Below are 13,305 nucleotides of genomic sequence, written 5' to 3'. Positions count from 1 at the left end.
TATTACGCGGTCTGACTTTTCTTCGATGTATTGTCTTTTTTTTTTAGGACCATCCGAAAACCCTTAAAAGAGCCTAATTATTTTATCTGCCGTCTTAGGACGTACGGTATACAATATGCAGTTGTCTTTTTCGCCCAGTGTTCGGGAAGGCATCTGCGAGAGAGTGACAGAAAAACTATACCAAATACCTATTCATCTAATCGCTCTTCCCCGCATATCATTTTATTAAATAGTGAAATCCAAATTTGACACTCATAAAAAAGGACAAAAACATCCTTATTTTGGGAGATTACATTATATTAGATAATGCTTATTCCTCGAACTTAACACGTAACACAATTGTAAGAAGAAACGCGAAAACGTAATCGCAAAATAGCTGAAACTAAATCAAATTAGGATTTATAGTCCTTAAAATATAGCTTGATTAAAATGACAGCTGTCAAACTAATTTCATTAGTGATGGGAAATTACTAATCACTGATCAAATCGATTTTATCAGTTATTTCATGCAATCATGAAACTCTGTTTCCGAAAATTGATATAAAAAACGCAAAAACAAGCCTATTTATAGTGTGTTTAACACAATTATTCACCAAAAAATAAGACATTTATACTTTTCTCATGAACAACATCAAATGAACTATTTTTTTATTCGATCAATTTACATTGATCAATTTGTCCCACCCTTCTCTAACGTTTTTGCAAAATGATGTAACCTTGTAAAAACGTCGTTAATAATAAGGTTTATTTTAGTTTTAAAGCTGATTTTATATATTAATGTTAATTTATGTGTCAAGCATTGTATTAAAAAATAAATTAACACGCCAGATACGAATGATTTTTCGTGTGTCAATATAAATAACTCCTTTGACGTTACTACAAAGTTGTGTCGTCACTTTTTCTGACAAATGTCATTCTAATCGAGCTATAGTTTATTTACCTCTAACGAACTTTATCTTAGCGGGATTCATTTCTTTACTATACGCTTGTCTAAAATCCCCCTTATTTTATGTTAGTGATACTTTGATAATGTTTCTTTTTATAAAATGTTAAAAATTTCAATCCAAACGGATCACGAAGTTTTTGTATTATTTGTCAACATATTTTTTAAGGAATAATCCGTCAAGCTGTCAGCAAGCGGGAACGAAAGGATATCGAATGAAGTTATGAAAAATTCTCAACACCTAGATAAATGAAGAACTTTAGCCCTACGGAAAATTGGATTCAATAAATGTTTTCTTGCGCGCGATAAAAATTGGAACATTAATTTGTACCGCAGTTTCCTGGAAATTTACGAAAAACATAATAAAAAACATTTTGATAAAAACGAACTACTTTGAACGACGCACTGTGGGCTCAAATTCACAAAACGCGATAAAAAATTTTTTTTGGTAATTTGTTGGTAAAAAAATGTTCGAAATATTATTTTTATCGTTTTCAAGGTTCTGCCATAACAATAGAATATATGTATTTTTTTAAAACATTTTTTATATGGTTTTGAATGTTTACAAATATTTAATTTATTAAATTTGCCAAAACTTTATTGTCAAAGGTATGGCAAGTAGATTCCAGATCGATTCCATCTACTCTTATGAAGTCAGTGTAGGCTTTTGACAGAGTTTCTCATCAAATTCTTCTTGAGAAGCTAAAGGCTATGGGTATTTCTGGTGGTTTTTTAAACTGGGTAGACAGCTATTTGTCTGATCGAGTTCTTTGTGTTAAAATTAAAGGTGTATCTTCTTCATTTGTTGCCAAGAGCGGTGTTTCACAGGGATCTCATTTGGGCCCTATTTTATTTCTTTTATTAATTTACGATATTGTTAATATATTCCACGATGTCAAAATACTCCTATTCACTGATAATCTCAAGATCTTTAGACTTATCAAAACTCCTTTCGACTGTTCGATTGTTCAACTAAATTGGAATAATCTTGAGGCCTGGTACACCAGAAATGCTCTCTTTCTTAACGTGGATAAGTGTTATGTAACGCGGTTTTCTCGAATCAAAAATTCATTGGTTTTTCAATATTATTTTATATTTTTTCAAAGGCGCAAGCCGTCGAAATAAATAAATATATATATATTTATTCACTATACGTGAATCAGATTCAACGGTAGTCTCCATTTAATAATTTACATGTTTTTAATCATATATTGTAATAAATGTTATTAAATATTTGTATATAACCACTTGCCGACTTTTCTATGTCTACCGGTGCCGAGACGTATCCGTCTCTTCGTCAAGACACCCATTAAACCAACATGCAAACCAACATGCAAAACCCACTATACACCTTCACCATAGTTGTTGCACAAAAATATAAAACCAACACGACATGCATTTTAATAAGCACATGTATTGATTAGGACAAACATGCACTAATTAAATTATGAAAATATTCTGTTGTTTGAGAATTCATGAAAAAAGTTGAGGGGATGGAGGGAGGGGGTAAGCTTAATACGTTTAATAGGGTGACCATTACAGTGAAACATCGTATAAAGGACTATATTGGAAGTTCGTTTGATTATTGATCAAAGGATCATTATTTTTTAAAGCTTTCCTAATATGAAATATTTCCATATTATTTACTTTTAACCCTTTATTATTTGTATGTAAGATTTTAACTCCTGTATTTTTATTGAAGTCATGATTCAAATTGATGAGGTGATTTGCGAATTCAGATAAATTATTATTGTGAAGACAGGAAATATTTCACATTAGGAAAGCTTTAAAAAATAATGGAAAATAAAATACAGAAAATATTTCACATTAGGAAAACTTTAAAAAGAATGTTCCTTTGATCAATAATCAATCTTCCAATATAGTACTTTAACTCTGATCTGATGAAAAATATGTGAGAAAATCAGAAAGACTCATTTTCGTTTACAAAATATCTCAAAATGCTGGATGAACTTGGATAGTTCTAGTTAGTTCTATGGTTATCGGTATGAAAGAGTCAGTTTTGTCTGAGGTTTCTAGTTGGGTATTTAATTTTATCGAGCTCAGCTCAGTTCCAGTTCAGGCGCATCAAAGAGTGAGTTAAGACTTTTAAATAGGACTAGAACGTCGTTAAACATATTTAAGCTAGTTTCTAGCTCATTATACGTATATTGGTATATAAGCCCAACCTCTAGCCTATCTTTCTTGATAATCGACGTCGAACTGATTTAATATTTTTTGATGTGAAAATCATAAATCTCATAACCTTGCACTTACTTAAGTTGATATTTATATTATTGGATGAGCACCAGGTGCTAAAAGACAGTAAATCAGATTGTAATAGTGAACAATCGGAAGCGCTATCAATCTGTTTGAAAATCTTAGAGTATACAGGTGTTCATTAAACCCTGTCACATCCGAAACCACGGTGATCAGTATGAGCAAGAAGACATATTAGCACATTAACCCTTATACTGCTAAACAACGATATATCGTTGTTGTTAATCCCTATCATAAAGTTCCAACTAGACTGATGCTGACGTCATAATCCCCAAAAGGGTAAATGAATTCGGGAACTGCTTGTTGCACTTAACCGTCAGTGGTATAAAACATTTTCAAAACATACAAATTACTTATTCGACGGGTTATCATTTAGTTTCGTACCTATTTCAGCCCCACGGAAAATTTAGCACAAAAAATGTTTTCTTACGCGCGGTTAAAATTTGAGCATTAAATTGTACGGCAAAGTTTCTTGAAATTAATAAAAAATATTTAAATAAAAACGATCTACTTTGAATGACGTCACTTGTTCATATGAATCAACCAATGATAAGAGGATTGGGGAAGATTTCCGGTTTTTCTAATCGTCAATGGACCAATTAACAGAACTAACCGAGAAGAAGCGGAAGAGAACTTGCGACGTCACACGCGGGTTAATGTCAGAAATACAAAAATTTAAAAGATCGTAGCGCTGATAATACGATACATAAAAATTAAAAAAGCTTTGTCTAATAACAATTTTTTTTTAAACCACTAAACATCCTCATTATAAATTTACTTATGATGTTTAAATTCACAGTGCTTTTAAGAAAAGAGAAACGACTAAACACAGGAAACTTCTAGCTAGTCGGGACCTGAAACAGTGAACTTTTTTACATTGCAAAAACAGTCAAATGAAAAATAAATTAATGTTAATAGTTAGTTATTTAATCACTTATATAATATTTGAAGAAAATAATTGCATTCGGTGTTTTTCCCGCGATTAAACCCGATACAATAATTAAGAAAATATTGATGTACTTCCGTAATGAATAACTAATTAAATACTTTACTTTTAATATAATAAATCTTATCTAGTGAGGTCCCTATATCACCGGAAAACCCCATAATTAAGAATATAAACAAATAACTAAAGAGCCATAAAACATAAAAATAATTCACCATGGAACCTAATGATTGTCAATTAGGACGTTTGAATATAAAAAAAAACATTAGTTCATTTATTATAATGGGTGCCCATAGCAATGGGAAATTCAAATGTTTTAGCTGTTCATTAGGTAGTAATTATTACTCTACTAACAAAACGTAATTATTACTATACAAACTCTATTCTACAAACAAAACGTAAATGAGGTATATCAGCTCGATATTGATCCAAAAATACTTTAGAAAAAGCTTCTTCGATTTCGTGCTCTTCGTAAGAGTCATATTATAAATTATTATCACTATCACTTAAAAAATGATCGTTATTGTCTAATTCACTTTCGGAATAGGTTTAGCTGCTAAGCCTCTGAGTTTCTCGGTGAGGTACTATTATTTCTTTATCACTTTCACTATCCGTTATCATTTTGAATGATATATTTTGTAAATTCATTCACAATAAAAAGGACGCTTTGCAGAGTAAAATTATTAGTTAGAGTAACAAAGTAAGATTAAAAATATATTCAAATGTAAAAAATATGTAATTTACCTAAGCTGTTTGTAATTTCGTCAACTGTTGTCTATCTCGCTCAATCCATTATGCGTGAACTAGCTATTAGTAAAACGGAATATTTTTCTTAGAAGAGATATCAATTTGTGAGACAGTTGTACAAAAACATTATTTTTTAAAATTATATTATAACATCTACCAAGAAATAATATCACTTCTTAGTACATTTACCGGTTACTTTTAAGTTTCAATCTAAATAACTCCCTACAAACATTTGGACATACTCAAAATATTGTTGATTAAAATAACTTGCATAAAAAAATTAAAGTATTTTTAGGCATTACCTAGGTGAAATAATTTATCCAGGTAAAACTCACCGACATCAATAAAGGTTTCAGCTCTTTTAGTTTGCAAAAGTCAACAGAGAGAAGAGTTGAGGTAATGTAAAAATAGTCATGAATGTGGATGTGTAAACATACCCCTAAAATAGTGAATATTTTGTAGTGTGTAAAGTGGTCATTTAAACCAGCCAATGACAGATCATAAGTCCTGTAAATGCCTAGACTTCCATATTCCCTTGGCAAAAATGTTTTCCCTCTCTGTTGCAACTAATTTCAAGATATATTTTACACAATTTTTGTTTAGCATGCATTGATGGAAGTGGTAGGTTTGATAATATATAACAGAGCACTTTGCCCCACAATAAGCAAAAAACTATCATTATTATTTCGTTTCAATAATAACTATTCAAACAATACGCCTTGAGATTGCTGTACGAGATCAGTTTTGTTTGTTTTTATTTTCAATTAAGAAAGGGTTTACAACCGCTGTATGAAAATTGTCTATTTGCGGCACGAATTGTCTATCTCGCTCACTCCACTGGGCTTGAATTAGATATTTATGAAATGGAAGATTTTTCTTGGAATTGCTATTAATTTTTAAAACAGTAGTGTGTTTGGAAAACAACGTATTCGATAAAATATTTTTAAAATGTATTAATAATAAGATTTCTGATTAGATTCTTGAAAAACTGCGTAGCAGCGTAAGGGTTAAATATATTTTTTAGAACGAATAAAATTTAAAAAAATAAAATATCAAAAAAAGCAAATAGTTGCTTACTTCTGCAGGAGAGAAACGAGGAGGGGGGAGGGGGGAGTCTGTTACTGCGCCGCGCTCCCTCACTTCTCCCCTGCAGAAGTAAGCAACCATTTGTTTTTTTTAATATTTTATTTTGAAATTTTTTTTTGGTTTTAAATATTTTTTTAAATATGCTAATATGTCTTCTTGCCCATACTGATCATTGTGGTTTCGGATGTGACAGGGTTTAAATAACACTCTGTATATCCCAAAGTGCGGCACTGTGCATGGCATAAAACGCACATTTAAATTTTAGTTTGGCGGATGTGTTGCCACGTGCATTTCTATACGATCTCACAGAAGTGGTAATGAAGCAAGTACCTCAAGTTTAGATACAACACTTTCACCTAACATAACATTAATCAACACGGTTTTGTTCGCGGAAGATCTGTCTTAACACTTTACAGACTATGTTCATACAAACGTGGATAATAGAATGCGGGTTAATATTCTTTACACACCGCTCTGTTAGCGCTGATTAAGTGCGTTCTCTACACTCGTCATGGCGTTCAGGATATCACCGCCAGGGTGGTATTCCGAACGCCATCATTATAGAGCGGTATAGTGCGTTTTTACGTACTAAGTACGCATTATAGCGCGCTGTAACTCGTATTTATGTATTTTATTAATTAAAAGAAAACAAAAGCAAAAAAAAAACAATATTTACAAATAAACAGAAATTATAGGCCAATTTTAGTTTTCTATATTCTTTATATATATAATTCTTTTGTACGTGCGATGTCACCGTACTCATCCTAAACGGCTTAACCGATTTACGTGCGGTTTTCAGAGAATTATGGATCTTTGCGCTGTGCGTGTTCGTAGATATTAAAAAAATCGATCGAACATGTAAAAAATAAGTTAGGAATGAAATGTTTTATTCATCGATCTACTAGGGTTGCATTCGAGGAGAATGCATTTGCAAAAAAATTGGAAAGATGTGTTTTTTTTGCGTATAAAAAAAGTTTGTTTTTGAATGTTTACAAACAACATTGTTTTTTTGTGGATCTCAATCAGATTCTTTCCTTAAATTCCTTATAATTTCTACCCATTTATTTCTTTTTATTGGATTTTTGGTAGAACTAAAATAATATTAAATTCAATACATTAAAAAAAATCATATTCCTACATATGTACACCCCTTTGTTGGTGACACGACCGGAGTTTGACGTTTGCAAAAATAATGACATACTTGAAAAAATATTTATTTTATGTTTTGGAATTCATTCAATAAACAAGTATCTAGTATCCAGGTACCAAAGTACCAACATATCAATAAATGAATGTCTTCTTTAAGCTAATAGCGGGCAAACCAACGTTCGGGCAGGACAACGTCCGTCGGCTGTCGGGTCCGCTATAATTCGGTCTATTTTTCCCGATATCGCACTGCTGTTTTTTACCCTAAACAAAATAATTAAAAATAACAGTAAATAAAATAAATTAGATACAATATTTATTAAATTACGCGAAACAAAACAATGCTGGGCCATTCTAACAAATTTCCTGACAAATGGACATCAAAATGGAAATCGAGACGGTATAAAATTGATATTTATGTGTGAGCCGTTAAGGAGGAGTACGGTGACATCACACGCACAGAGGAATTATATATTTAAAGATATATTGTCCTCATGTAGTGTCCTAGTTATTGTATGTATGTACATAAATATTATTAGGGGAGCATGGGTTACAGTGGATAACTTTAAAAAAAAACTTTCATTGCTCCGAAGTCGTAAGAGGCATTAATATCCTTCTAAGTAATCGGTTCACCATTTTATAGCTTATTTAATTAGATACTTTATTTTTTATTAGTAAAAAGTAAACGATCCACTGTGACCCAGAAGTGAGCCACAGTGGATCAGACTGGAATAAACTGACATATGCTTTTTTTTTAAACTGTGTTAATTCACATAACAAACTGTTTGTTATTTGTACTCTATGTAAATTTTCAATTCCATCAGGCTTTAAAGATAAAAAAATCTTGGAAGAGTTTATTTGGGGTATCGGTTGCAAGAATGTACTTCCCTTTCCGTCTTGATGCTCTTACATCTTTTCTCGGACCTGGCTTTGGTAATCCACAAAACTAGAAACGACCTAAAACTTTTTATTTAAAAACGATCCACTGTGACCCAAGATGAAATGATTCATTGTAACTCAATAATAGTTTTAGTAAATATAAAAAAAAGAAATCTTCTCTCCCAACAATCTAAAATAGTGTACTTAAATAATTAAACAGTGACCGATGAAGGGAAAAATGGAACCTTTCAAATTTTCATCTCATATTGACCGAAGCGTCGCAGGATGTCCAGCTCTAAGTCGTAAAGGCGACTAGTGTGGCAGGAGGGCGTATGAAAAAGTGCGTGTGTGTGCGCGCAAGACACACGAAGCTAGTGCAAACGATTCACCGTAACTCGCGACCCACTGTTACCCATGCTCCCCTGCGTATCAGAATGTACTCGATGTTAGCCGGTTATAAGCCAGTAGAGTTGTTTTCCCGCAGAATAGAACCCTCGCGAGAGACCAATCGCTCAGTAGGTAAAAAACTGAAGGCCGTCTTGTCGGCGTCTGAAAATAATAATACTTCGCTCTCCGCGGTCCGCGGTGGCCGGTGGCCGGTGGCCGGTGGCGAGACCGGCTAGTGGCTCGAGGCTCGGGGCTCGGGGCTCGGCGTCCGGCGCATTGACACCGTAACCTTCGCGCGAATTAGATAGTTATAATAATGGCGGTGTGTTGCAGGTGGATCGAGCCATGAAGAGCAACGGGAAAGCGGAGGCGGCGGAGGCCGAGGAGGAGGGCGCGCTCATGGCGCGCGGGGGCCCTCGGTCCGAGGAGCACTGCGGCCTGGGCTCCTGCCAGCCGCGCTGGGCGCGGGTGTTCGAGTCCACGCACGTCTTCATGGTGGTCTTCCTGTCCGGCTGGGTGCTCCAGGGAATGTTCTACACCTACTTCGTGAGCGTCATCACGACGATCGAGAAGTTGTTCCGGATCAAGTCCAAGACCACCGGAACGCTGCTCGCCGCCACGGAGGTGGGCCAGATCTGCACGGCGCTGCTGCTGACGTACTTCGTGGGCCGGGGCCACCGGCCGCGCTGGATCGCGTGCGGGATGGTGCTGTTCGCGCTGGGCTGCCTCGGCTGCGCGCTGCCGCACTTCATGCTGGGCGGCCGCCTGCTGGAGAGCAGCCTCGTGCTGCGCGGCGGCAACGCCAGCGCTCCGGGGCCCGCCGCCGCGCCCGCGCTGTGCGCCGCGCCCGGCGCGGCGGCGGCGGCGTCCGGGGCGGGGGCCACGTGCGACCGCCACGTGCTGGACGAGCAGAACGCGCACTCGCACATGACGGCGGTGGTGCTGCCCATCTTCTTCGTGTGCCTGTTCGCCGTGGGCGTGGGCCAGACGGCCATCTCCACCCTGGGCATCCCCTACATAGACGACAACGTGGCCAGCCGCGAGTCCCCGCTCTATATGGGTGAGTGTGATATGTGCCCGCACGCGGTCGTGTGCGCGTCCCCGGGACGAACTAATCATTATGTTGACCGAGCGGACAGATCTGCCCGAACGCGGAACACTTAGCTCGAGTGATGTGACATTTCTCGATGATCTGACCGCCGCGCCGCGCCGCGCCGAAGCCGCAGCCGCCCGCGCCCTGCACCGCCACTCGTGTCCATGTCGCCTAGGTACATATGCACGTATTATTATGTAGATTGATTGATTGGCGGTGTCGCGTTGTCTCCCGTTCTAATCAATATTAGAAGAACTGCGAATGTGAAGCTGGAAAAGTTGACGATAAACGAATTGAACATCACTGTTTCTTTTCAATTTGGCTTCTTGATAGTATCGCATAATCCTGGGTTTATGGAATGACGGTTATTTAATACTTATTGATGTCTTTGAAAGGAAATATTTTATTACGTTTGTAGATTTGGTATTGTTGAGAAGAAAGCAATTGAACTTTTTTTACAATATTATTCTTAATTATTTATTGCTATGGTACACAAAACGTTGTATACTAGTTCATCCAACTCGGATAACCTATTCTGAGGACTGTACATAGTGGATTTTTTTAAAATCCTTTTTTTTAATTATTCTATTTTAAAAAAATAAACAAAAATAATTTATATCCTAAACCGGTAAAGCTTCCGCGTGTCTGGTGTCTGTGTGAGAATGTGGGTGTCGGTTAGTAGTTAGTATGCATATTTTATGGGAGAATAATGGAGAATTCTATCATCATCATCATCATTTCCCAGTGATGCTCCTCCATTGCAACGCATCTTATTATATTTTACATCTGTACGCGAGAGGTAAACTGCAGTATCTCCTAACACCAACTTTTCAGGAGAGATGATTTTTCATTATTTAAACATCTTGTATTTTTCAACGAGAAGCTTTGAAGTAAATTTGTATTCTAAAGTATACGTTAAAAAAAAACGTATTTAAAAAATATTTGGGATTAATGTATGTTTTCTTACCTGAAATTTGGTGTCGAGTTACAATAAAATAAATAGTTTATCTTAATTATTAAAGAAATTAAGAGCTAATGCCGTTCACCATGTAATAGAGGACGAAACACTTCATTTCGGCATAGTAATAACTCAATTTCATCACATTTGGAGTTACCGTAGTTTACCTCTTGCATATACATTTGGGAAATACTGGGAAACGAACCTAGTTCTATAGCGGTGGAATATTAAATATTATATTTTATTAAATCATCATCATCTTCAAACTCTTATCCCCACCCAGTGGTGTTGATTCAAATGCAGCGTATTTATTAAATAGGTATTCATTTCATGCAACACATATTTAATGTAAAACGAAGGTTTAGGCATTACTATTTAATTCGTTATAAAGTCCTTGGAATGACACCTGAAGCGTAAGACTGATCATCTTACCTTCATGTAACAAAAATAATCAAGATAAACTGACATTGGTGTACCAATGCAGTGCCCTATGCATCGTTAAGTGCGGAAAGGGAATGACAAGTACCCTAAAATTGTATTAGTTGTAGTAATTGTATTATTTTTATTTTATTTTATTAGGTAATTCAACAATGATACATACTAGAAAACATACAATTTGAAAGTATTCGTCGATACAATTTTACATGTATAATATATAATATCTTCAATTTTAGAATTAGACAAAATTTAGAATTACACACTAAGAAATAATATATATTTTTTATATTTTGTTTTTATACAGGATACAGTCCATTAAAAAATAAGTTGTACGTGTGTGCTTATTAAATAAGATTTATTCCCAAGAGATTATTCGCAAAAGCTGAGAGAGTATCATGAAAAATGTCTATTTTATTGTTTCGGCAGTAAATATTATAATATTCCCGATACACGGGGGCCATAGGTGTGTGGTATGTAGCATTACTTGAAAACAAAGGCAGTTTGAATATTTCTCGATGTCTGAGTGTTCTCAATCCCGAATTTATTTATATTTTATTGAGGAGGTTAGTATCTACTTTATAGTTTAATATTTTATGCAGAAATTTTAAATCGAAAACAACGCGGAGTTTTATCGGAGAATCAAAATGAAAAAGAGTTAGAAAAAGAGTTGCTCGTTATTTGAATTTGAACGTGCGTTAGAAATTTGGGACTTATACTAAAGGTACTTTAAGAACTTTTTTGAACAGATTCTATCGAGTTTATATGATTTTGATATTGCGGACTCTATACGCATGAGGCGAATCAAACTCATATATAGACATATATATAATATAAAAGTAATATACTTTGCAAATCGAACTAACCAACGATGAATATAAAGAAAATGTGAAATAAAGTTGCTTTTTGAAGTCAAGATTTGAGGCAGTTTTGTTCCCAATGCACGATACTGCAAGTAGTGCGCAGTGCAGTGTCTGCACACTGCACACTGCACGCTGCACACATTCGGGGGTCACCTTAACTCGGCTCGTGTAATCGGCCGTTCCTCGTATCTCCCGACCTCGACAGCTCCACCAATCTGTTGATTATTTCGTGTATTTTTATATAACACGTATTTATTTGTTACTTATTACGGTACAAAATACACACTGTATAAATACATGGGTACCTATAGTTCCTCCGTTTTATTTGTTCACTGTAATATTTTCGAATTCATCTTCCGTAGGTATACGCGTAAGGGGTGAGCATACTCCAGTGATAATGTAGGATTCAACCATTTGTAGGATTCACCCATTTGTAGGATTCACCCATTTGTAGGATTCACCCATTTGTAGGATTCACCCATTAGTAGGATTCACCCATTTGTAGGATTCACGGAGGAAGATACGACAATGTGTTTTTAGTGTGGTAATGAAATATTTGTGATTTTGTTTATTCAGAAAAACAACAGCAATACAACAAAATAAACACAACATTATAATAAAACATAAAATAAAGCCAAATCAGTTTTCGACATAAATACAATGATAAAAATCCTGTTGAGTTAGATATTAATACATGTATGAGTGCATGTGTGTGAGGATGCGTGGGTAAGTGGGTGGAGTGTGGTTTCGGTAGGTATGTGAATATGTGTATATGGGTGTGAGGGTGGGTTTATGGACAGGGTGAGTGTGTGTTTGATACGAGTGAATAGAAACATCAAAAATATTTTTGTTTTTTTAAAGAAACAGATTGTTTTTCAAATAGTAGTTTTTTAATCCTTATTTTGAAAGTGGGTTTACTGCAGTCAAATATATCTATGCTATTGAAACATACATTAAATTTAGCGCCAAGCGAATCAGAGGAGAGTTCTGCGCATAGTTGGTGCGAACTCTCGGTACATGGAAAAGAGATAGATTCGTGTGCCGGGTGCGGTAGCCAGGAAGCCAGGTGCATTAAGGGCCAACTCAGAAACCAGAACAGGACTATCAAGACGTCCATTAAGAATGCCATGTGAAATCCCCATACCTAATAGCAAATTACGATCCTAAAGACTGAGTATAATATATTACGTTTATGACAAGATGTTTTATAGTTAAGGTCCGTAAATCTGGAGTAAACTCCGGTTTCTCAATTTAAATAAATTATCGAACGCCATTCTGTACGCATGGACATCTCGCTTCCTCCACATTCATTCAGCTTCTCATGCTCACGCCGATTATTTCGACAGTCGTTGGATAGAATTAGTTTTTATTTCTTATGAATATTACAAAAACGTACAAAGCGCTTAATTGCGTTCACCGCATACCCGTACATGATGTAAATGTCGAAATGCATATCGATAGGTGCTTGATAAGATTGCGATGCAATATTGCGCCGGTGCTAGGCGGGCCCGGGTCGGGCCGGAGCCGGAGACAGGAGGGGAGGGG

At 35.7% G+C, this 13,305-nt stretch overlaps 1 protein-coding gene across 1 annotated transcript in view; it reads left to right on the top strand.

Moving 5' to 3' along the window:
• The window catches only part of Oatp74D (Organic anion transporting polypeptide 74D), a 58,075-nt gene that overhangs the window by 25,842 nt on the left and 18,928 nt on the right, over positions 1–13,305 (top strand). The window contains exon 5 of the mRNA XM_088243118.1: positions 8,745–9,471. Coding sequence (XP_088099244.1) covers positions 8,745–9,471 — 727 coding nt within the window. The remainder of the gene's footprint in view (positions 1–8,744; positions 9,472–13,305) is intronic.

This window comes from Micrasema longulum, unplaced genomic scaffold (assembly GCF_059751315.1).
Source record: "Micrasema longulum isolate JH-2025_06_02 unplaced genomic scaffold, ASM5975131v1 h1tg000185l, whole genome shotgun sequence".
Taxonomy (NCBI): Eukaryota; Metazoa; Arthropoda; class Insecta; order Trichoptera; family Brachycentridae; genus Micrasema; species Micrasema longulum.
The sequence above is the reverse complement of the archived record's forward strand: the minus strand, read 5'-3'. Positions and strand labels throughout refer to the sequence as shown.